At 55.1% G+C, this 20,727-nt stretch overlaps 1 protein-coding gene across 1 annotated transcript in view; it reads left to right on the top strand.

Annotated features, from left to right (window-relative positions):
• Window positions 1-20,727, top strand: part of CACNA1C (calcium voltage-gated channel subunit alpha1 C) — a 628,569-nt gene that overhangs the window by 576,446 nt on the left and 31,396 nt on the right. Inside the window, exons 33-36 of the mRNA XM_058282508.2 lie at window positions 13,359-13,391; window positions 16,284-16,412; window positions 19,083-19,148; window positions 19,977-20,068. Coding sequence (XP_058138491.1) covers window positions 13,359-13,391; window positions 16,284-16,412; window positions 19,083-19,148; window positions 19,977-20,068 — 320 coding nt within the window. The remainder of the gene's footprint in view (window positions 1-13,358; window positions 13,392-16,283; window positions 16,413-19,082; window positions 19,149-19,976; window positions 20,069-20,727) is intronic.

Below are 20,727 nucleotides of genomic sequence, written 5' to 3'. Positions count from 1 at the left end.
CAAGCACTTGAATTGAAATGTTATCTGATCTGCCTGATTGCCCTGATTCCCCCTATTAGGAGGCCCTGTCTGATGGCTTCCTATTAGCCTCTCGCCCCCACCCTGCTCTCCCCATCGTTCCAAGTTCAACTGCCCCTCTGCTTCCAAGATCACTAGGTTGTCTTTTGTCTCATGATTGTGCGTGAATGTGGGTGTGTCTGTTTTACTTATTCCAGTAAATCCTCATGTCATAAAATCCTCAGATCATGAGAAGTCAGTCTTCCTACACATGTTCTGTGTCTCCGCACCCCTGCTGACCAGCTCTCCCAGTTTTGCAGATTGTTAGAGCCCTACATTGCATCCCAGGTGCTATTCAAGCCAATGAGTTGCACACTCATACGTAAGGGCCAGAACCTCTGGGCATGTGGTGCTCTGAACTGGGAGAAGTGAGGGGAGGAAAGGCAGGGAAGAAAGTGCAGTGGTGAGCCCTTCCTTTGGAGGGCTTAGTGAAGCAGACAACAGCACAGATCCATAGGAAAGTATGGGCGAGGGGCTCATAGCTCAGCACAGAGAGGACATACCTGCTGCAGCCCCAGCAGCTCCTTGGGGGTTCTTCTTACTGTCAGCAAGACCCTCCGTTTTCTCCCAAACTATTCATGTTTTTGAAAGGAAAAGCATTTGGTGCTCTGAATTGGGAGAAATTTCTGTGGAAAAGCTGGCTAGGTTGGGAGGTAGAGAGTGGGGGTATGGCACGAGAAAGGAACAAGAGAATGATCATGCAGACCCTTACATTTGTACGATGGTTTTCTGTTGACAGGTCACTTTTGCATTTTTTATCTCCTATTAACTACCCTGTGAACTTGACAGAAAGAACTATTATCACCAATTTTTGGATGCTAGAGGTGCTGATGGAGAGATTAAGTGCCTCCCTCGAGCCCCTCAGAATCCAGACCCCCTGCTGGTGGGCCAGCTTGCTGTCCACTCTACTGGAATCCCTGTCTCCTTAACCCTTGGTGCCCTTACACAGAAATCTCACGTGTCCCCTCCTATATACTCCCGCCAGCCAGGATTTGTTCAAACCTCTTTTCCGCACTGTATATTTTAAATAACCATAGCATGGTGGGTTTTTTGGTTGTTTTTTTTCCTAAGTTTAAAAAAGTATTTACCAGCCCACCCTCAGAGATTCTGGTGCCCCTCCCCGCTCCTATCTCCTTTCCTCTCCCCATGAAATGCCCTTCATGCCTCCCACCACCATAGGACCGACCAGATAAGGACTGAGGACGTGGGGGTGCAAAGTTATCCTGAAGGATTGTCAGGGATAAGATGGGGGCAGTGTGTGTGTGACTGGGAGCTAGAGAGGTGCCCAGAGGCCCACTAGTTATGTCTGCACATCTTTCTCCCCTCTCCCACACAACCAGTGTCCTGTGAATGAAAAGAGCAAACGTGATGTCGCCCGAGGCAGGAAGGTAGAGTGGGCGAGTCAGAAAGGGCCAGGCTCAAAATCCCAAAACTGGGGAGTCGTTGCATCCCGCTGTAGCTGCTCATGGCTGTTCTTGTACCAAATGTTTCCAAAGTGCTGTCAGACTTGGTTTCCTCATCTGTCAAAGGGATATGATGCTATTTATAGTTCAAATAAGGGCATCTACGTAGAAACCCTGTGTCAAAGATGAAGCAGCTCTAGAGTGGGAGAGGCTATGGCACCCTAGCAAAGGCCATTCCTTCCCAAACCACCTGCTGGAATAACTAGGAGGGCCTAGTCTCTAACCAAAACCATTTCTTTAGTCTAATATGACTTACTCCCCCACAGGCACTGTTAGAGCCCTCATTTCCTGCCTGTGATTAGGGTCTTGGGGACAGCCAGCTGGTACAGCCAGATCAAAGGAAGCACACGTTTGGGGACCACGGCCCATACTAACGACGCCTCGACAGGCCTGTTCCAAAAGCACAGTTCTGGCACAACCCCACACCCAGATAACAACCCATGTTATGGACGGCAAGCTAAGTGACCGATACCACGTCTCCTCTCACCTGATAGGGTGCTGCGTTTAGGTTCCCTGCAGCTTCGGGGTCTAGCTCTTCCCTGGCACAGGGAAGTTTACAGCTCCAGGTTTTCTTCCCAATCCCATAGGTTCTGGTAATCCCGCATTCCTGGGTCCTGTTCCTCATGTTTTTCTAGTTTTAGTGTCATCGTGAGACATGTTCCCAGGCATAGATTCAATGTGGAAGGAATCAACATCTCTAGCCTTGGAGGAAGCTGGGTGGGCCTTTCACCTGGAACCCATCATCCTTGATTCTTTTAAACCGACAGAAATCGACTCTAGTCGCCCTCATACCTGCCTTATTCCCATCTGCCCCCCAAACACTCCTCACATGCAAGCTCATCTCCCCTCAACCTCCCCCGGTAAGCTCCTCCTCTTTCTTCCTGGCCTTCACCAGACCGTGCCCTTCCCTCTCCCAGCTGTCCCAGGAAGCATCACTCACCCAACCCACAGATCTGTCGTCCACCCTCCCCTTCCAGGTGTCAAGCACCAGTTTTGACCCTTGGGATAAGATACACAGGGGACCACACAAAAACCTCACCCTCATGGGTGTACAGTCTAGAGAGGACTGTCAGACAACCAGCAAGGCCATAGACACAGTAAATTAAGAAAGTGTCCCGTGTGTTAGGAGATGCTAAGTCCTTTGGGAAAAACGCAGTGCCGAGTAAAGATCAGAGGTGCTGGAGAGCAGGGAAGGCAAGTGCTATTTCAAATAAGATGAGATTATCGAGACGCGGACACGGGAACAAATACGTGAAGCAAGTGAGGAGTTACCTGGGACGGGCTTTCAAGGCAAAAGGAGCATCCGATGTGGCCAGGGCAGACTGAGCCAGGGAGAGGAGGAGAGGGGGACCAGAGAAGTACAAGATTATGGCTCTTTCTCTGAGCAAGATGGGGAGACCCTGGCGGCTTGAGCAGAGGTGTCCTGTGATCCGAGTGACGTGTTGAAAGGGCGGCCCCGGCTGGCTGGTGGGAATGGTCTGTAGGAGTCAGTGAGAGGCAAGGTGACTCTTAGTGAGCGAGTGCACTGACCCAGGTGGGAGGTGGTGGCGGCAGGAGTGGGAGAAGCTGGTCAGACGCCCGGTCGGTTTTGAAAGTAGAGCTGGCAGCGTATTTCCTGACAGGCTGGATGTGGGCGTGGAGGAAAGAGGCTTCCAGATGACTGGGAGGTTTTGGGCCTTAGCAGCAGGACGGCTTGGAGGCAGGGCCTGCTGGGCGAGGAGGACGAGGAGCCCGGGGTTGGATGAGTCTGTCGGACACGCGAGGGGTGACGGCAGGGAGGCAACTGGACACACAAGTCTGAGGCTCGGGTGTGGGATCCACAGTCTCCAGGCCATATTCGAAAAAGCCACGACATGGGGAGATCGCCCAGTGAGGGAGGGAGAGGAGAGGACTGAGCCGGAGCCAGGCTTGAAGAGCTCAGGGTGGGGGGTGGCAGCACCGCTGCCCGCTAACGTTTCTTTTTGTTCTGGGAGCTGCTTCTGAGCAGCTGCCGGATGTGACTGGCAGGAGATCAAAAGCCTCCACATTGGGTCCTTAACCGAAGTCTGCTTTGGTGTCCAAGGCGCAGCCGAGCAGGCCGTGCTTCTCTCCTTCCTGACGCGCCACCTCGTTCTGGGTCTGAGGCTTCTCTTCCTCGGGGCACCCCGTGAGGTCAGAGTGCAAGACCCCGGCAGTCAAAGAAAGCTTTCTGGCCTGCCTTTACTTCCTGTGTGGAAATTATACTTTCCAGGGGGAAACCCCAGAGATTTTACCTTTGTGGTTGTTGTTGTTTTTTTGTGTGTTTTTTTTAAAGATTTATTTATTTATTTAATTCCCCCCCTCCCCTGGTTGTCTGTTCTTGGTGTCTATTTGCTGCGTCTTGTTTCTCTGTCCGCTTCTGTTGTCGTCAGCGGCACGGGAAGTGTGGGCGGCGCCATTCCTGGGCAGGCTGCTCTTTCTTTTCACGCTGGGCGGCTTTCCTCACGGGCGCACTCCTTGCGCGTGGGGCTCCCCCACGCGGGGGAAACCCTTGCGTGGCACGGCACTCCTTGCGCGCATCAGCACTGCGCATGGCCAGCTCCACACGGGTCAAGGAGGCCCGGGGTTTGAACCACGGACCTCCCATATGGTAGACGGACGCCCTAACCACTGGGCCAAAGTCCGTTTCCCACCTTTGTGGTTGTTAATAAGAGTTCTTACAGCATCGAAAATTGTTCCGTAACCCATCCCCAGTTGGAACCGATGTGGGTGCCTGGCCAACAGCCTTTCCCAACACCTTTCTATTCCAGTCTGTATTGTAAAGCACGTTGCACCATGCAAAGTGCTGAGAGACCTGGCGCCTTGCTTAATGGAGCCAGAGAAACCTTGGCGAGTTGTGAATTAAGACGCTGGAGTTCCGTTGCCAGCTCTGGCGCTGGTAAGCCAGGGGACTGAGAGCAAGTAATGCCATCCTCTGGGCCTCAGTTTCCCTGAGTGCAAAACAAGGCGAGTGGCTTGAGATGGTCCCAGAAGGCCCTTCTGATGCCAACATGCTGTGATTCTGACATGGGCGTTTTCAGATAGTTTGAGGCAGATGGCGTGTTGCCAGAGTCTTGACCGGCATTTTCTCTAGCGGCCTCCGAGGCCAGATGGGGACCTGCTCATTTGGCTTTGATGTGGCCCAGGTGGAAATTCTGCACAGAGGAACTGAGAGGGGCCCCAAGCAAACGAGCCGGCTCAGAGATAGAGGAGGGAAAGGAAGCTGGCCCTGCAGGGTTTGCTTTGAGGCCAGCGTGTCAGTCCACAGACGTGGCCAGGGCAGACACTTAAGGTTAAGGAGCGGCAGTGATTTTAGAGGACTTGGAGCGAGGTGGGGGCGGGGAGAATGAAGAAAATGAGGAGGACAAGTGGAAGAGAAAGACAGGAAGATCCTCTCTGACAAACAAGCACGGTACATCAGGCCTCATGGTGAATCCTGTCCTTAAATTGCGAAGCCTCCGCATGAGGAAACTGAGGCTGAGATGGGACCGTTTGCCCAAGGTGATACAGCTACGGGCTGGCGAATCTGGGAGTCAAATCCATTTCGATTCAAGAGTTGGCCCCTGCGCTCCCAAAGAGCCCCCTGGCCAAATCCCGCTGGTGCGGGACTCAGCGGGCCCTGGGTGGCTGTGTACGTCTGGGACAGGGCTCGCGCACCGAACGTCTCTGTGCTTGTTGAGGCTGCCAAGGTCTGGCCAAGGGAGGCCCAATGCCCTTGGAATGCTCAGACAGAAAGCCCAGGAGGAATGCGTCCGCTTAGTGGAGCTCGGAAGAGAAGGCGAAGGAGGAACAGGCAGCATCCGCCGCCCTTGCCCACTTGACCTCTGCAGCTTGAGAACGGAAGGGGGAAGAGAGGAGCTTGAGGAGGAGGTCAGTAGCCAGGGGAGGGGGCAGGAACTCCTGGAGTCCTGGTACCCCTCCTCCGTAGCGCACAGGCCCCGCTTCCAGGACCTGCCGCTCCCCGGCTCCCGGCTCCCCGTAGCAGTAGTCTAGTGAGCTTGGCCCTGGGTGGTGGAACGCTGGAGAGGCAGCAGTCCTGAGTCATGGAGCGAGCTGCTTGCTGCACAGCCACCCCCTCGGGGCTGAGTCAGGGAAGTGGCCGCACAGCTCTGTCTCGCTCCCCTCCTCCGGTCCACGGTGGGTACAGGCATGGCACTGCCGGCCTGGCTCTCCCCGGGAGGCTGCCTCTGTGAACCTAACCCGGCAGGCACCAGGCCACGAGGAGGCCGAGCCGGCTCCCACAGCTCGAGGAGGGTGGAGGCGGAAAGGAGTCGGCAAGTACGTTGGTCCAAGAAGGTGAGGGCTGCACACAGCTTTGGAGACCACCCAGCCCCAGCCCGCATCCCTTTATTCCAGCAGTGTGCCCGGAGTACCTGCCCAGAAATAGTGCCTGGGTCCGTGGGCATTTTATAGATGAGGACACGGAAAGCTTTCTAAAAGCACAGCCGACCCCAGCCAGGGCCCCCAACGCCCAATCCTGTGGGTTTAAATAGTGTCATCTGGCTCAAGTGGGTGGCCTTGCAGGGACTGTGTGACGGTGGTTGGTGTGGCCTGAGCTAGTTCAAGGGTAGGTGGATTAAATCAGGATCTGCGGGCGAGCGGGGGGGGGGGGGGGCGGAAGCTTGCCCTTGGCATCTCCCTGCACCTCCGCTTCCTATTGCTGGACCCGCCTTCTCTAGCCTTTGGAGCTGCCTCCCTGCCTCTTCCCACTTTCAGCACCGCCGCCCACCCCAACCCCAAAACCAATGCCACCAAGGCATCTTGTCTCCCAATGAGGTGATTCCGGTACACCACCACGTATTAGGTGGTAGTAAGTTGGGAAGCCCTTCCTCCGACACACCCCAAGACTTTTAAAGAGAAGAAAGTAAGGCTCGCCGTAAAGCCTTGACTAACGTAAGGCTTCAGGTACCTAACACCTGCCTGGGGAAGATATTTTTTAGTTGACTTCCTGCCCTCCATTCTTTAGTTGATCGACAAAGGCCATTTTCTACTCCGCTTGGAAAGAAAGCTGGCCCTCGAGGTTTAACCTTCGTTCCTGCAAGTGGGACAAAGCAGCTAACCATCAGCATCCAGCTGGGAATGGAGGGGCCAGACCTGCTGTGTGAGCAGCAACCGAGGGGCTGGGAAGACAGGGAGACGGGCCTGATAAAGTGGACCCACGCAGCGAGCTTTCCCAAAAGCCTTTGCCATGAGAAGCATTCGGCATGCTTGACCCAAAAGGTCCACGGGAAGCTGGTTTTGTAGGACATCCCGGTATGGATTCTTAGCCAACTGCATCAGATCACCTAAGAGTCTGATGCAGCTCTGACACGTCCAGCTCCCCAAGCCCTCTACCTCCATACCAAGAACACCTTGTTTTTCTTGTCTTCCTCTGTGCCTTGCTTTCTCTTCCCTTATTCTTATCTTTTCAACACACAGACAACCCTTTCCTTTGCCCCCATTGCACGGATCTTTCCCTAAAGTAGAAGCGTGGCAGGAAGCTGTCACAGCACACCCCTTGGTTTGGCCAGATAGCCATCTGCGTCCTAGCCAGTGTCTGATACTTTAATTCGTACAAGCTGAGCCAGCCTCTGCTGATGTATTTGCCAGAAGGCCTCCAAAGCAAAGGGACCCAGAAGGTTCCATAAGCCAGTAGAGAAGGTGAGCCAAAGACCTGTACCGAATCAGATGGTTTTGTTTTGTCAAAAGAGGACCCTCTCTTTCTCTCTGTCCCCCTCTCTAGCATATGGGATTCTTTGATGTTGTTAGCATTGCCAACAAGCTGATTTCATTCTTTCATTCTTCATGGGGTTTTGGGTGTTTGTTTGAATGGCAGGTACCGGCTGTCCATCCCTGGGAAAGACACAACTACCGTGGCTCTTTTGTAATCGGTCTTGTTGAGCATGTGTCTATGGCAGGTAGTAGCGCCTGAGGAGCCATCGTGTTGTGAGGGAAGGGCGGGATGACTCCTGAGGCCTCAGCTGCTTCCAGCCACATGAGCTGGCCCCAAGCAGCTGGGGGTACAGGTCAGAGCTGTCATCCTTATGGTTCAGCACAAAAGGACAGGAAGAGCAAAGCAAAGCCAGGACCAGTAGCCCCATGCTCAGAGCTCTCCATCAGTCCCCTTGGGGCCAAAGCCTCCTGGGGGAATTCTGAGTGAGGCACTTCAATCCTGTGCCTGTAGCTATGAAGATACTGGAAGGGCCTGTCTCCTTCTAGCTAGAATTTCACTTTGGAGAACAAGATGGAAGCCAGTGGCTTTCCAATATGGTGGGCGAGTCTCCTCTTTCTTCTCTCCACCCTCCCGCCTTTTGGTTTTACCCTCATTTGTTCCCTGCCCTTTCCTTCCCAGGCCTTTAGCCTCCCTCACAATTCCACTGTCTTCCTCTGCCCAACCCTCCTCCTTCACAGATCCATTTCCATCTCTCCATCCACACCAGAACCAAAGTGGAAACTCGACTTGAAAAAAAATGTTTAGCACTACCCAGAGACCTTCATTTGCTTCTAAATCTGAAAGCCGTTGACATTTGCCCTCAGCCACTTTATATACCAGTTGACTAATGCTTATGTAAACCTCGCATCTCTCTTGGCAAGGAGCTTCTCCATTCCACGTGAGAAGGCGTACAGTTTAAAACTTGTTTTTGGTTTGGACTCCTTAAAGTTCCTTTCCCTGCTGCCATCGCAGGCCACACTGGAGTGCCTGGGATGTGTGGTTCTCCTGAGTGAAAGAAGAGAGAAGGGGAGTGGATGTAGCTCAGTGGTTGAGCACCTGCTCCGCACATACAAGGTCCCAGTTTCAATCCCCTATACCTCCAAAAAAAACAAAAGCAAGGAGAGAAAAGGATGATGAGGCTCCCCTCTTAGTCTACACTTGCTGACTTCTGGCCCTGAAGTTCCTAGAAGCCCCCAACTCCTACCACTCTCAGTTCCTCCTGCACCAGCCTCCTAACTCCTCCCCTGTTGACTCCGATGTCTCGACAACAAACCCCAACCCCTCATGCTGCCACTGCACCATGACACTGTCTCACTTGAACCAACTGTCCTGTCTGGGTCATCAAGCTGCGGTGAGATTAGGGATCACGACAGCAGAGACACCAAGCTTCGCTGGGGGTGCCGGCTGGAATCTCCAGGGTAAAAAAAGAGCTCCAAAAATCCTTTCTTGGAAAGAAATTTCCACAAAAAAGGCAAAGATTCTATAGCAGGGTAACTAGTAAAATACTCCCCTACTCCTATGACAGTTTTTGACCCCTGTTGCTGATGACTGTGGAATTCAGCGGCCCTGATACCATGGCTGGTACCTAATGGCCACCACTGGGACTGAGCAGACCTTTTCTGGAGGGCCTATTTATGACTTACCCAAGAGCCTGCCTTCCCTGGAGGGAATTAGAGGTAATCTTCACCCCTCAAAGTTCATGTGTCAAGGAAGCTGCAATGGGAGTTTATGAACCCTTCAAAATGCTCTCTAGCCATCTGAACTCAAGAGAATATTCCAGAAGATTTGGTTGGGTAGACCCACCTATATATCTACTACCCAGCTCCTAAATCCCTAATAGTCCTCACCCCCTAGCTAGATACACACACACACACACACAAACCTCTTTTTTTTGTCTTTTTTTTTTAATTAAAATTATTTATTTTTACGAATTACATTCAAAAAATACGAGGTCCCAATCAACCCCACCGCCCCCACCCCCCACTCCCCCCACAGCAACACTCTCTCCCATCATCGTGAGACATCCATTGCACCCAGTAAGTACATCTCTGAACATCACTGCACCCCGTAGTCAATGGTCCACATCATAGCCCACACTCTCCCCTGTTCCATCCAGTGGGCCGTGGGGGGGTCTACAATGTCCTGTAATTGTCCGTGAAGCACCACCCAGGACAACTCCACGTCCCGAAAACGCCTCCACATCTCATCTCTTCCTCCCATTCCCCAAACCCAGCAGCCACCATGGCTACCCTTCCCACACCCATTCCACATTTTCTCTGTGGACATTGGATTGGTTGTGTCCATTGCACATCTATGTCAAGTGGTGGCTTAGATTCCACATGGATACTGGATGCACTCCTCCTGCTTTCAGTTGTAGACACTCTAGGCTCCATGGTGTGGTGGTTGACCTTCTTCAACTCCATGTTAGCTGAGTGGGGTCAGTCCAATAAATCAAAGTGTAGGAGCTGAAGTCTGTTGAGGCTCTGGGCCTGGGTGTCTTATTATCAGTCCAGAGATTCAAATCCCCTAAATATATCTTAAACCCCAGCACCAACTACAATTCCAATAAAGTAGCATGCAAGTCTTGTGGGAAGGGATCCCCTCCGAGTTCAATTCCATCACGTAGAAACACCAGCTCCAAAGAAGGGCCATCTGCCATGGCAGTGAACCCCATCTGCCATGACCATAGAACCCGTAAACCTCTTTTTTTAATGGTTCAAAGAGCTATTTTTCAATTCCCTTTTAATTCTCTAGAGAAAAGCATGTTCCATTGATCCTCACATCCATCCTTTTGAGAAAATCCCCTCCATGTAAGAGTTTCATTCCCTGAGTTTCATCCCTCAACAACGTAAACGTGGCCTGGAGAAAGTTCCCTAATGAAGAGAGTCGTGAGTACATTTCAGAAGCAAAGACTTCGTCCACTGAGATGACGCTTCCAGCTTGACCCTGAACTTAATGCAGAAAGAAACATTTCCAGAGAATGTCTCTTACTAGCTGCCCTGGGCCCCCTCCTGTGGTCAATTCCAGTCCTACCAAACAAAGGCAATCTGCATGAGTATACTGAAGTAAGGTAATTGGGTTTTCCTTCCTATTTGCCCTTAGCCTGTTAATCTGGAACCACTAGCAAGGACTCTTGCTGAAAATGTCCTCCCTCCCTGTTAAATATGGAATAATAACCTCATTTCCTTTATACCAATTGCATGAACAAGTTTAGCTAATTGCCCCCAATATGTTGAAACCCTTGAAAATTACCAGATAATTAGAAAACAAAGATGAATGAATTGGCTGCTCAAAAATTGTCTCTGTGTCCACCATTAATGGAGAGACAGTGCTATGGTAAAAATTTAGGCAGGACACTCTGGGGAGCTCCAGAATCATGGGGCATCAGTCTCCAGGGAAATTTTCTACCCCTTTCTTCCAGAGAAGTATAAATTAACTCAAGGGAACTGGGAACAAACCAGGGTTAGAGGTTGATGGCCCAAGTCATCCAGGCTACTAATTCTGAATTTAGTTCACTAGATAGAGCTGTTGCTAGGTGGTTTCTCAAGGCACTGTACTAAGTATTCGGAAGAGAATGGCAAGCAGCACAAACATGGTCTTTGAGCCAAAATTGCTAGCTGAGGACACCACCGCTGCCCAATCACAGCTGGCCCCATCTGCCTTGCTGGCACACCAGAGGATTTCACTTCCAGTGGAAAAGGTCCCAAAATCTCAGAAAACTCCAGGGGTCCTTGGGACCCTGCCAGTATATCTGTAGACCATGAGTCCTCTGAGGGAAGGGCTGTGTCTCATGCATCTTCTTCCTGTTCCCACGTAGAAATCACTCAGTGATTGTTTTATTTTCTTACTAAGCAGTTGGTACCCTTTTCCCCAAGTCAAATGGCTATTTTTGAGACCAGAGATCTTGCAAACATAGTTCCTCACATGAGAGCATGAGATGTTGAGGGGCACCTCTCCTCCAGCCAGTCAAATGTGCCCTCTGAAAAGCTTGGCTAAAGGCCAAAGAAAAATTGAATCTATGAGGTTCTTTGGAGAGTTCTTACTACCTGGGCTGAGGAGCCCCATGTAGGGGTCCCAAAAGCCCCACACACCCCTTCTCTCTACTGCCCCCATAGCTCCTTGTGACTTCCTATCACCTATTATAGAGACATGTCATAAGGGTCATTAAATACATATTAATTAAAATAATAAAATATGATCAAGATGGTTAGAATGGACTTAAAGCAAAATCTTGAGGTACAATGTGCTTTACATCAATGTGATCTTAAAGGGAGCTAGAAAAGCCTAAAAAGCAGGGAGAGGAAAGGCAAGCAAGACAAATATTTAAGAATAGCAAATGAAGGATTCTGAATGTTTAAAAGATATAACAAAATTAAACAAATGGTTTAATTTTTTTTTAATAGCCAAGGGGTGAGTTCATTCGGGCTAGTTGACCTGGGTACGTTCCTCTGAATTGTCTCCGTTTTGGACCTGTTCAGGAAGGGATTGATCCAGAAGATGTTCAAGCACTTTTTTCCCGGATGCCAAGGAGTAAGGGACCGCTCTGGTGGTTTTCTGGATGGATCCAAGCAGGGAGCAATGCCCAGGCCTCCTGGGAACGACACCTCTTGCCCTGGCAGTAGATGCCATGTAGATTTACCACCATCTGACCCTCTCCCTCCCTCCCCCACGGAAGCCCTAGAAACTCCTAGAACTCCTGATGCAGTCCAACAGAAGCACAGGCACTTGGCCAGCCTGGGGGCAGGAGGCCTGACATCGAGGTTGACTATCACACAGCATTAGAAAAGGTGTTTCAATGGTTTGGCATGAAATTTCGTGTGTGTGTGTGTGTGTGTTTCTGTGTTCTATCTCAGCCTGCTAGCCAAATTCCAGTAACCCCATGGCCTCCAGGCAGGTGGGTTGACCCAGCAGCTGGTGATCCTTCTGAAGCAGAAACTAAGATCTGAATACATTCTGTAAATTACCAGACGGAAGCATCCCTTTCCTTCTCCCTTCTCATCCTTGGCCTTACCCTCTATCTCCTCCACCACCATTCCCAAAAAAGCACACCCTTTCAATTTGCTATGAGGGAAAAAAAAAGAATTTGCTGAGAAATCTGCTACCAAAGAAGTATTTTCATTCTGCAAGCAAATGCCTAATTGTGCACATGTCCATCCTCCAAAAATCCCATTACACATTCCTTGTTTGTACCTTAAGAACAGAAACACAAGAGCAGCCACCTGAAAGCGAAGGTGAAAGCAAAATCGTGACCTTCGAGAAAGAGTTAACAGCTCAGATGGTCAAGATCAGTCAGGGGCTGAGCTCTGTGAGCTTGAGCCCGAAAAGTAAGAGCATCCCCCTGGATACGGGCTCCAGAAATTGGGGGAAGAGTGTTGACCCTGAGATATTCACCTGAGGCCACTTGCCTCAGGTCCCATGAAAACAGCTTCCCGGGGTGGTCAGTGTAATGCCCTAAATTGTGTACAGGATTTTCAAGTTTAGAAAACAATCCTGTATTTGTTATTCCTTGCCGATGGCCAAGGTTCTCCATAGCCATAGAAAAACAACTAAGCAGGGCCGTCTCCCACCCGAGTCTAAGCTTTGAGGACTAGCCTCTGAGTGCAGGTAGGTGAGAGCACCACTTTGGGTTCTTCTCCCTGATACCTAGAATTCTGTCTTCCCTAAGCCTGAGGGGCCACTGCCTTCAAGCTCCTTTGCTTCAATATGTGTGGACAAGGATAAGCCCTGGGCAGAGCTACAGCCTTTCTCATTCAGCAGGCACTGCCCAGGGTAAGCCAAAGTGCATAAAGTGCAAACCTCAGAGGTTTTCTTAGGCTACACAGTTCATTCAAAAGCAATAAGCCCTCCATCCACCCAAACCTTCTCTAATAGACCTCATCTATTATATAAGTGAGTTACTAATTCTCGGCCAGGGATGGTCATGTGTAGAAGAAGCCTTCAGGTCTTGCTAGATGTGAGACCGACATGCACCTAGCTCATACTCGGGGATGTCCCGGAACCTTCCAGGCCTATGCTTTTGTATTTCTTTCACCTGTTTCCTTTTGCCCTCTCCTGCCACTGTGTTGCTCCTGTGTTAGCCAAGACCTAGAAAACCAGGCGTCTTCGTTGGAGACTCATTACAGCTTATCTCTATCTGCCTTTCTTTAAAGCCAGCTGAACATACCCAATGCTCTCTCTCTATGGTAAGACCGACCCTCCAGACCACGCTCCCAGCTTCCGTGACCCCTCTAACACCCCCCACTCTTCCCCTCCCCGGCCCTGGAGCCTCTCGGCGCCCAGCCTTGCTCCCGCTGCATGTCGACCCGTGTCTGTCCCGTGCCTTGCCTGCCTGGTCTCGTGAGCCGCGGACGTGCTGTTTGTGTGATGGGGTTCCTTTACCCTCCCCGGCTCCCCTTCGGGGGACAGTTCACTGTGATCCTGACTGTCTAATGAACCACTGGGAGAGAATTGGACCCAAGGACCATTTCCTGTTAAACATCCCAGGGACTCCCGCGGCTAAAGTCTCCGATCAGTCTTGATCCGATGTGGGAGATGGGCAGAGGGCACTTAGGGGGCCCGGGGAAGGACCTGCAGGGGAAGGAGGGAAAAGAGATGGCCTAGCGAGGAGGCAGGCGGTGTCTCTAACTCACCGGTGTCTCTAACTCCTGGCCTCCCGTGGGTCCTGAGTTTTAAGGCCACATTTGTCACCAAGGGGGTGGTAGAGTTTCCAGTCTTTCCCGACGTGCTTTAAAATTCAGCTATCCTCCCTGTGCTCCAGCAGGCTGGAAGAGGGAAAACTTGTTTGATTGGCCCATTCCTGAGGAAGGAGCCTACAGTTCACTTTGACGAAACCATAAATAATGCCACTTGGTGCGACCTTGGGTTCTCCTTGGAACAGCCACCTCCAAAAGGAGGCAGCACACAGATCAAAACCGGGCCAGGGATCTGCTTCCTCGTTGCGTTGTCATTTCGATTATTAGGAGACACCATCGTGCCCAAATGGGGACGTGTTTATTCTCCCTCTAGAGCATCATTAGGAAGTGGGAGCAGGCAGGGGGGGCTCTGAACCCCAGCGTGGAATTCAAACTGCAGGGTTTATTCTTTTTTTTTTTAACGTATCGAATCCAACTACCCCTGTGGCACCCACTTCTCAAACTCTTGACACTCGCAGCTAAAGTTCCCCGCAAAAGCTGGTTCTTTCTTTTTTCTCCTTCCCCAAACATGGTGGAACTGACAGCTGAGCTCTAAAACCCTAAGCCTCCTCTGCATGCCCCTCTGGGGAAACACAGCCTCCTTTTAAGGAGAGAAAATAGAAGTGCAAGTCGGTACACAGATGCCAGAAACGCAGAGATTAAGGGCATCAAAGACCCCAAAACACCTTGGCAGCATCAGCCCAGGGGCAGGACAAGGATCACTGCCCCGACAGCCCCCCCCCCCCTCCCCCCGCCCCAAGTCCTTCAGCAGCCCCCGGGGCAGGCCCAGACAGCCAGAAGTTGCCCTCTGCCTGGAGGGGAGCAGAGGCCGCGGGAGGAGCCGAGGCAGCTCTGGTTTTGAAATAGAAGGAGGATTTTGGCTCTTCTCCCGTGTGCAGAGTCCGAGCACTGGGCGAGAGCCTCTGGCGTTGTTTCCGGGCGGCCCTCCCTGGGTGGCAGCAGGACGGGAGCACACGCAGAGGCTGCCCCTCCATCTCCCTGCCTGCCCGCGGGGGACCCTGATGAACAGGAGCGAGACGGGTGGCCTCTGAAGCCACCCGCCACGTCGGTGACAATCACTGGCCCTCCAGGACTGGGGACCGGCGGGAGTGTCAGGGGGTGCGGACGGGGAGGGTCTGCCCAAATAAAGCCAAGGAGAAGTGAGGCGAGAGGAGGAGGAAGGGCAAAGCGGGCCAGAGACCCTCCCTACTGGAGGGAGGCGCGGACGGGAGCAGTAGCAGGAAACTGGGGGTCCATTCTCTCCCGGGCCGACAGCAGGAGGGGCCGCGACGGGCTGGGTGAGCTGCGCTGGTCTTGGGGAAGGGGGCAGGGGGTCCCTTGCGGGTGACGCCCGCCCGGCTCTCCAGGCCTGCACCCCGCTGGCCAGCGTGGGCAGGAGGAGCCTCGAGGGGGGGCATTTACGTTGCTCTGAGTTCTGCAGGCAGAGGATGACGGGCGGCCGCTCCTGCCCCCTGAGCCCCGGCCAGGGAAGCGCCCAGGCCCCACGGCTCCCCCAGGTCAACAGGCTGAGGGCGAGCCGCGGGCCAGGAGACCCCACCGCCTCCACGCTCTGCTCGCCTGTTCCCAGTGCGCTCGGCCCCTTCCCCTGCAGGGCCTCCCCAGGGGGCTTGAGCAGGACCCCTTGGCCCTGGGATTGCCAGGGGTGATCTAGGGCTCCCTCCAAGTGACTGCGCCCCCTGCCTCACCCCTTCCCCACTTCCCCACCCAACACCCCCACCCTGGAGAGGCCCCGGGGCAGAGGGGAGTAGAGGATAGCCGCTTCAGAGATGGAGAGGAAGGCAGGGGCTGCAAGTAGCAGCCCGCCACCCCTTCCAACGTAGCCAGTGGGAGCAGGGGTGACATGAAAGTGCTGGGGTCCCCAGCAGCCAGGACACGGGATACTGCCAGCCCTGGCCCCGCGGGCGTGCAGCCCACCCACCTGGATCCCACCAGCCTAGGGGCCCATTCGGGCTACAGGCCCCTCTGCCAAGCCAGGCGGGAGAGGAGCTTAGGGCTGCCCCCCCAGGCATCCCAGCAGGGGCTGAGTGCACAGAGGACAGCCATCCTGGGCCTAGAAGTTCCCAAAATCTGGAAGATTCCTTGGGGATCTTCTGTCGCTCCAGCCAAGGGGCTCAAAAACCAGGAATGAAGGGGGCGAAATAGGGCCCGGGCTCAGGGGCCCATGCGGCAGAGGCCCCGGCGCGGGGTTGTCCACCCGGAAAGGCGGAGGCGGACCTCGCGCCCTGGGCCGCGGAGTGCGGGCACCAGGGCCGGGCACCCGGTGCAGCGCCCCCACCTGCCCCCGCCCCCCGAGGCTGCGTTTCTGAGAGCAGGGCCGCCCTCGCCTCGCCCTCCCCTCTCTGCCGCTGTCTTAACTGCTGCCTCGTTGCCAATGGATTCCAGAACGCAGAGGAGAACTCGCGCATCTCCATCACCTTCTTCCGCCTCTTCCGGGTCATGCGCCTGGTCAAGCTGCTGAGCCGCGGGGAGGGCATCCGCACCCTCCTGTGGACCTTCATCAAGTCCTTCCAGGTAGCGGGCGCCGCCCCCGCCCCGCGCGCCGCCCCCGCCCCGCGCGCCCGGGAAGGAGCTGCGCCACCTCCTGCCCTGCGAGGCGGGAGGGGCCGGGGGCTTCCCGCAGCTTCCCCGCCCTGGGGCCCCGGGAAGGAGGCGGCACCCAGGGGAGGCGGCCCAGGGAGGGAGGGGACGCCGCTCCAGGATTCCTACGACCCGGGACCCTTCCTTGGCCGGGGACAGTGGCTTCGGCTCTCTGGCCCGGCTTATTTCTCCATCAGGCTGGGTGTGGGGGTTCCCGGAGCCCCAGATTACCCCAAGGTCAGGCTGGGGGCGCGCTGGAGGGAGGGGGAGGGCTGCCAGCCCCGCTTTCTCCTGGCATCTATTCCTCCGCTAGCATGTACTGGACCGAGGGCTTCTGTGGCTGGAACAAATTTGAAGAACGCGGGCCCGGGTCGCATGACTACCTCCAGGCCCCTGCCCCCCCGGGCGCTTTTAGAATCTGGCGCTCCCCCTGCTCCAAATAGGCGTTTCCGCAGTGTCTGCAGTCTGCACCTGTCTGGGTGCTCCGCCCCACCCTCCCGACCCCGGAGGGCACTCCCCAGAATAGAGGGTCCTGGCGAGGGGGCCAGGACTGCAGAACTACATGATTCCTTCTCTCTCCTCCATCATTTTCCATCTGTAAGAAAACAGAGTAATCCTTGCCCGGGGCCAGCCCTGAGGAGGCTTGCGGGAGTTTGAAGTAGAAGAGCAGTAAAGCCCTGTGGGGCCACTCGAGTTCCTTGAAGGGACGGGGCGGCAGGACAAGGCGCCTCCCCCACTCGGAAGAGCGGCCCCCGGGTCCCCCCCCTGGCCCGTGCAGCCGCGGGAGGAGGCAAGAGTCAGGTTCTGACCCCGGCCAGCCCGTGGGTGTCGGGGTGGCCAGAGGAAAAGGGACTCCACTTGCCACGAGCCCAGCCGCGTGGAGGGTCGGCGCTGCTCCTCTCGGGCCCCCCCACTCCAGCCGGCCTTCCCCAGCCCACGCTGACCGTCAGGTTAGAAGGGACGACGCACTGTAGGACTGTGATTCCGGGGACCCCCCCTCTGCTGCAGAGGGAGCAGCGCCCCCATCCCGCCCCTTTTCGAGGAGCTCTGCTGGCTCCGCAGGGTGCGCTGGGGGCAGGTGCAAGTCCAGAAGGTCAAGGACTTCCCATGTCAATAGGTGGTCAAGACGCACACCCCAAAGCCACCAATGAATCTGGCTGCCCCCTCCCCAAGAATCCTCATAACAAAATATTTAAATGTGCAGAGCTGCATGTGGTTGCATCAAAGGAGATGACACCAGCCTGATTTGGCAAAGAAAAAAGATGGAAATGCATTTGCCCCAGGCCTCACACCCACACCCCAGGTCTTACCCCGGGAGGAGCTGGTGTCCCCCAGATCCCAGCCTCCTCAGCCAGCAGGGTGTCAGCTGGTGGGGTGGGGGCGAGGGCTGCGCACAGAGCTGCTCAGTGACCCTCGTTCCTCTCCGGCTCCGCAGCGCTCACCAACTCTAAGCGACAGCCAGGCCTCCACCAGGCAGCACCGCGCCCCTTCCTCCATGGTGCCCCTGGCTGGGCCCTCCAGGAACCCCTCACAGCCGCCCATTCAAGCTCCCCAAAACCCTGAGGGCCCCCTGCGCCCCCATATCTATTCCATCACCTCCTAGGCTCTTCTCACCCCTCCACCAGCCCCACCCGCCCACCCCTAAGCCCTTACAGGGGCCCTGCACAACCCCGGGCGTGCAGGACTGGGGCTGACCCCCCAGGGTCCCAGAGCTGTGACCCCCCTGGGGTCCCAGAGCTTGAAGGGCCCTCCCAACCTTCCCGGGGCTGAGAGGAGGCCACAGACTGGGGTCACTGAATTGAATTTGAGGCGCAAGGTCCAAGAGAACAGAAAAGGCATCTGTGGGTGCACAGTGCCCCCTAGTGGTGGTGTGGGCACATGGCAAAGCTTTTCCTCAGCCAGAGGCCTCAGCCCTCTTTCCTCGTTCCTGGCGGATGCCTCTCCCAAGAGAAGCGGCAGGGACTCTGGAGCACTCAGTCATCTTATCTGCCCAGCAGATAAGATCTCCAGTGAATAAAATGTATGGAATTCAACGATGCCCGGAGTACTGATAAGCACTGAAGCTGCGTTGTCACTTAAATATGGCAAAGCCGGAAGAGGTAGTTTTTACTGGTCCCATTTTTCAGATAAGACTGAGGCTTCAAAAGGTTAGGTCACATGCCCAGGCTCCCACAGCAGAAAACGGCAGAAATAGGACTTGAGCCACGATCTTTCTTTTGCATTTCTTCATATTAAAAGTTTCCATTATAATCATAGTCCCTCGTTGTTACAACCTGTGAAGCAAGGCAAAGCTGTGTAGGGAAGGGGCAGTACCTGCACCCGCCCACTCCTCCCTGAGGTAGCCAGTGTTGGCTTGGTGCATATCCTTGCACGCCTTTCTCCTTGCTTGTACAAATATATGTAGGTAAGTGGGAAGCTGTTTTGTTCTGACTAAGGGAGTATCACACCCTGCTTTTCCCAGTACACCACACTGCTTCTCAGGCTAAACTGAGAAGCCCCCTCCCCAGGTGCCCAGTACTTTTGGAAATGCCCCCCCACCCAGGCCAGCAGTCACTGACAGCGCAGAGGGGGGACCTCATGGCCTTGCCGTGTGCTTCCTTCCAGGCCCTGCCCTACGTGGCTCTCCTCATTGTCATGCTGTTCTTCATCTACGCTGTGATCGGGATGCAGGTGAGAGGAGCCGCCCCGCGCCTGCGCCCTCCTCTGCCCCCCACTTCCTCGCCCGGGTCCCCAGCAGCCCATTCCCTGCCGCCCGCCCTCTCTTCTCTCTCTTGTTCCTGGTTGTGCCTCTCCCCCTCCACTTCCACCTTCTGAGGCCTGAACGTCACAGGAAATGGAGGCCCAGGAGGCAGCCGGGTGAATGGCCAAAAGCGGCTGGGCCCTGCTCTGGACGTGTGTGCGCTCAGGAGAGAGACGGCCCTAGGGTCTGAAGAGCATCCCCGTGGTCCAGGCCCAATGGCCCGAAGACCTGGTGTGGTTTGGAAGAAGCTGAAGACTGAGAGGGAGGGAGAAAACCAACTCAGGGAGCCGGTGTGGCTCAGTGGTTGAGTGTTGGCTTCCCACATACGAGGTCCCAGGTTCGATCCCCGGCCCCGGTACCTAAAAAAAAAAACTCAATTGGAAAGAATGCTTGGGGGTACAGAGCTGAAACAGCAAAGAAGAGGAGGCCAGGGAGCCCGCTGGACCTGCTGGGAGCAGAGTCCCAGCCTCCGCCTGCACCGCTCTCGGCCCCCCGTGCCCCCGGGGCCGCGGGCACCTGTCCCCATGACCTGTGGGCCCTCTGCTTCCTGCTAGTGGCCGCTGTGAGGACTCGCGTTGGCGGGTGGGCAGGGCAGCAGGAGCCGCACCTGCTGCAGGTGCCCCCTCCTCGGGGGGCTTGTCTGGACTCTTACCTGTGCCGGGCCAGCCGTGAGCCCTGATGACAGCCATGATCGGCAGGTGGGAACCAGGGTCCGTTCTGCCCACCGCTCACCGATCCCTCTTCCGTCCCTCTGCCAGGTGTTTGGGAAGATCGCCCTGAACGACACCACAGAGATCAACCGGAACAACAACTTTCAGACCTTCCCCCAGGCTGTGCTGCTCCTCTTCAGGTGGGTCTCTGCGGCCACAGGTGCCTCGCACACCTGCATGGCCACAGGTGCCTCCCCACACCTGCACGGCCACAGGTGCCTCCCCACACCTGAACGGCCACAGGTGCCTCCCACACCTGGACGGCCACAGGTGCCTCGCACACCTGCACGGCCACAGGTGCCTCCCACACCTGCACGGCCACAGGTGCCTCCCCACACCTGAACGGCCACAGGTGCCTCCCACACCTGGACGGCCACAGGTGCCTCGCACACCTGCACGGCCACAGGTGCCTCCCACACCTGGACGGCCACAGGTGCCTCCCCACACCTGAACGGCCACAGGTGTCTCACACACCTGCACGGCCACAGGTGCCTCCCCACACCTGCACCGGGCCGCCTCGGGCTCTGGTTGGGGGGGGGCGCTCGCTCCAGGGGAGTGCGCCAGGAGGGGGGCGAGCCTGTGCTGGGTCCCCCGCCCCCGGCTGGGAAAGCAGCCGCGTCTTTATTACTTAAAACAACTTTCCACTGGGTAACCCTGCTGGGCACGAGCAGGCCAGCTGCTATCCACCAGGGCGTGGAAAGCTAAGGGCCCAGTGCCCTGGGGTGGGGATGTGAATAGGCTCAAGCCAAGTCTGCAATGCACTCACTATGTGGCCTTGAGCCTCGGTTCCCTCCTCGTG

This window comes from Dasypus novemcinctus, chromosome 20 (assembly GCF_030445035.2).
Source record: "Dasypus novemcinctus isolate mDasNov1 chromosome 20, mDasNov1.1.hap2, whole genome shotgun sequence".
Taxonomy (NCBI): domain Eukaryota; kingdom Metazoa; phylum Chordata; class Mammalia; order Cingulata; family Dasypodidae; genus Dasypus; species Dasypus novemcinctus.
This window is presented reverse-complemented; position numbering and strand designations above follow the sequence as displayed.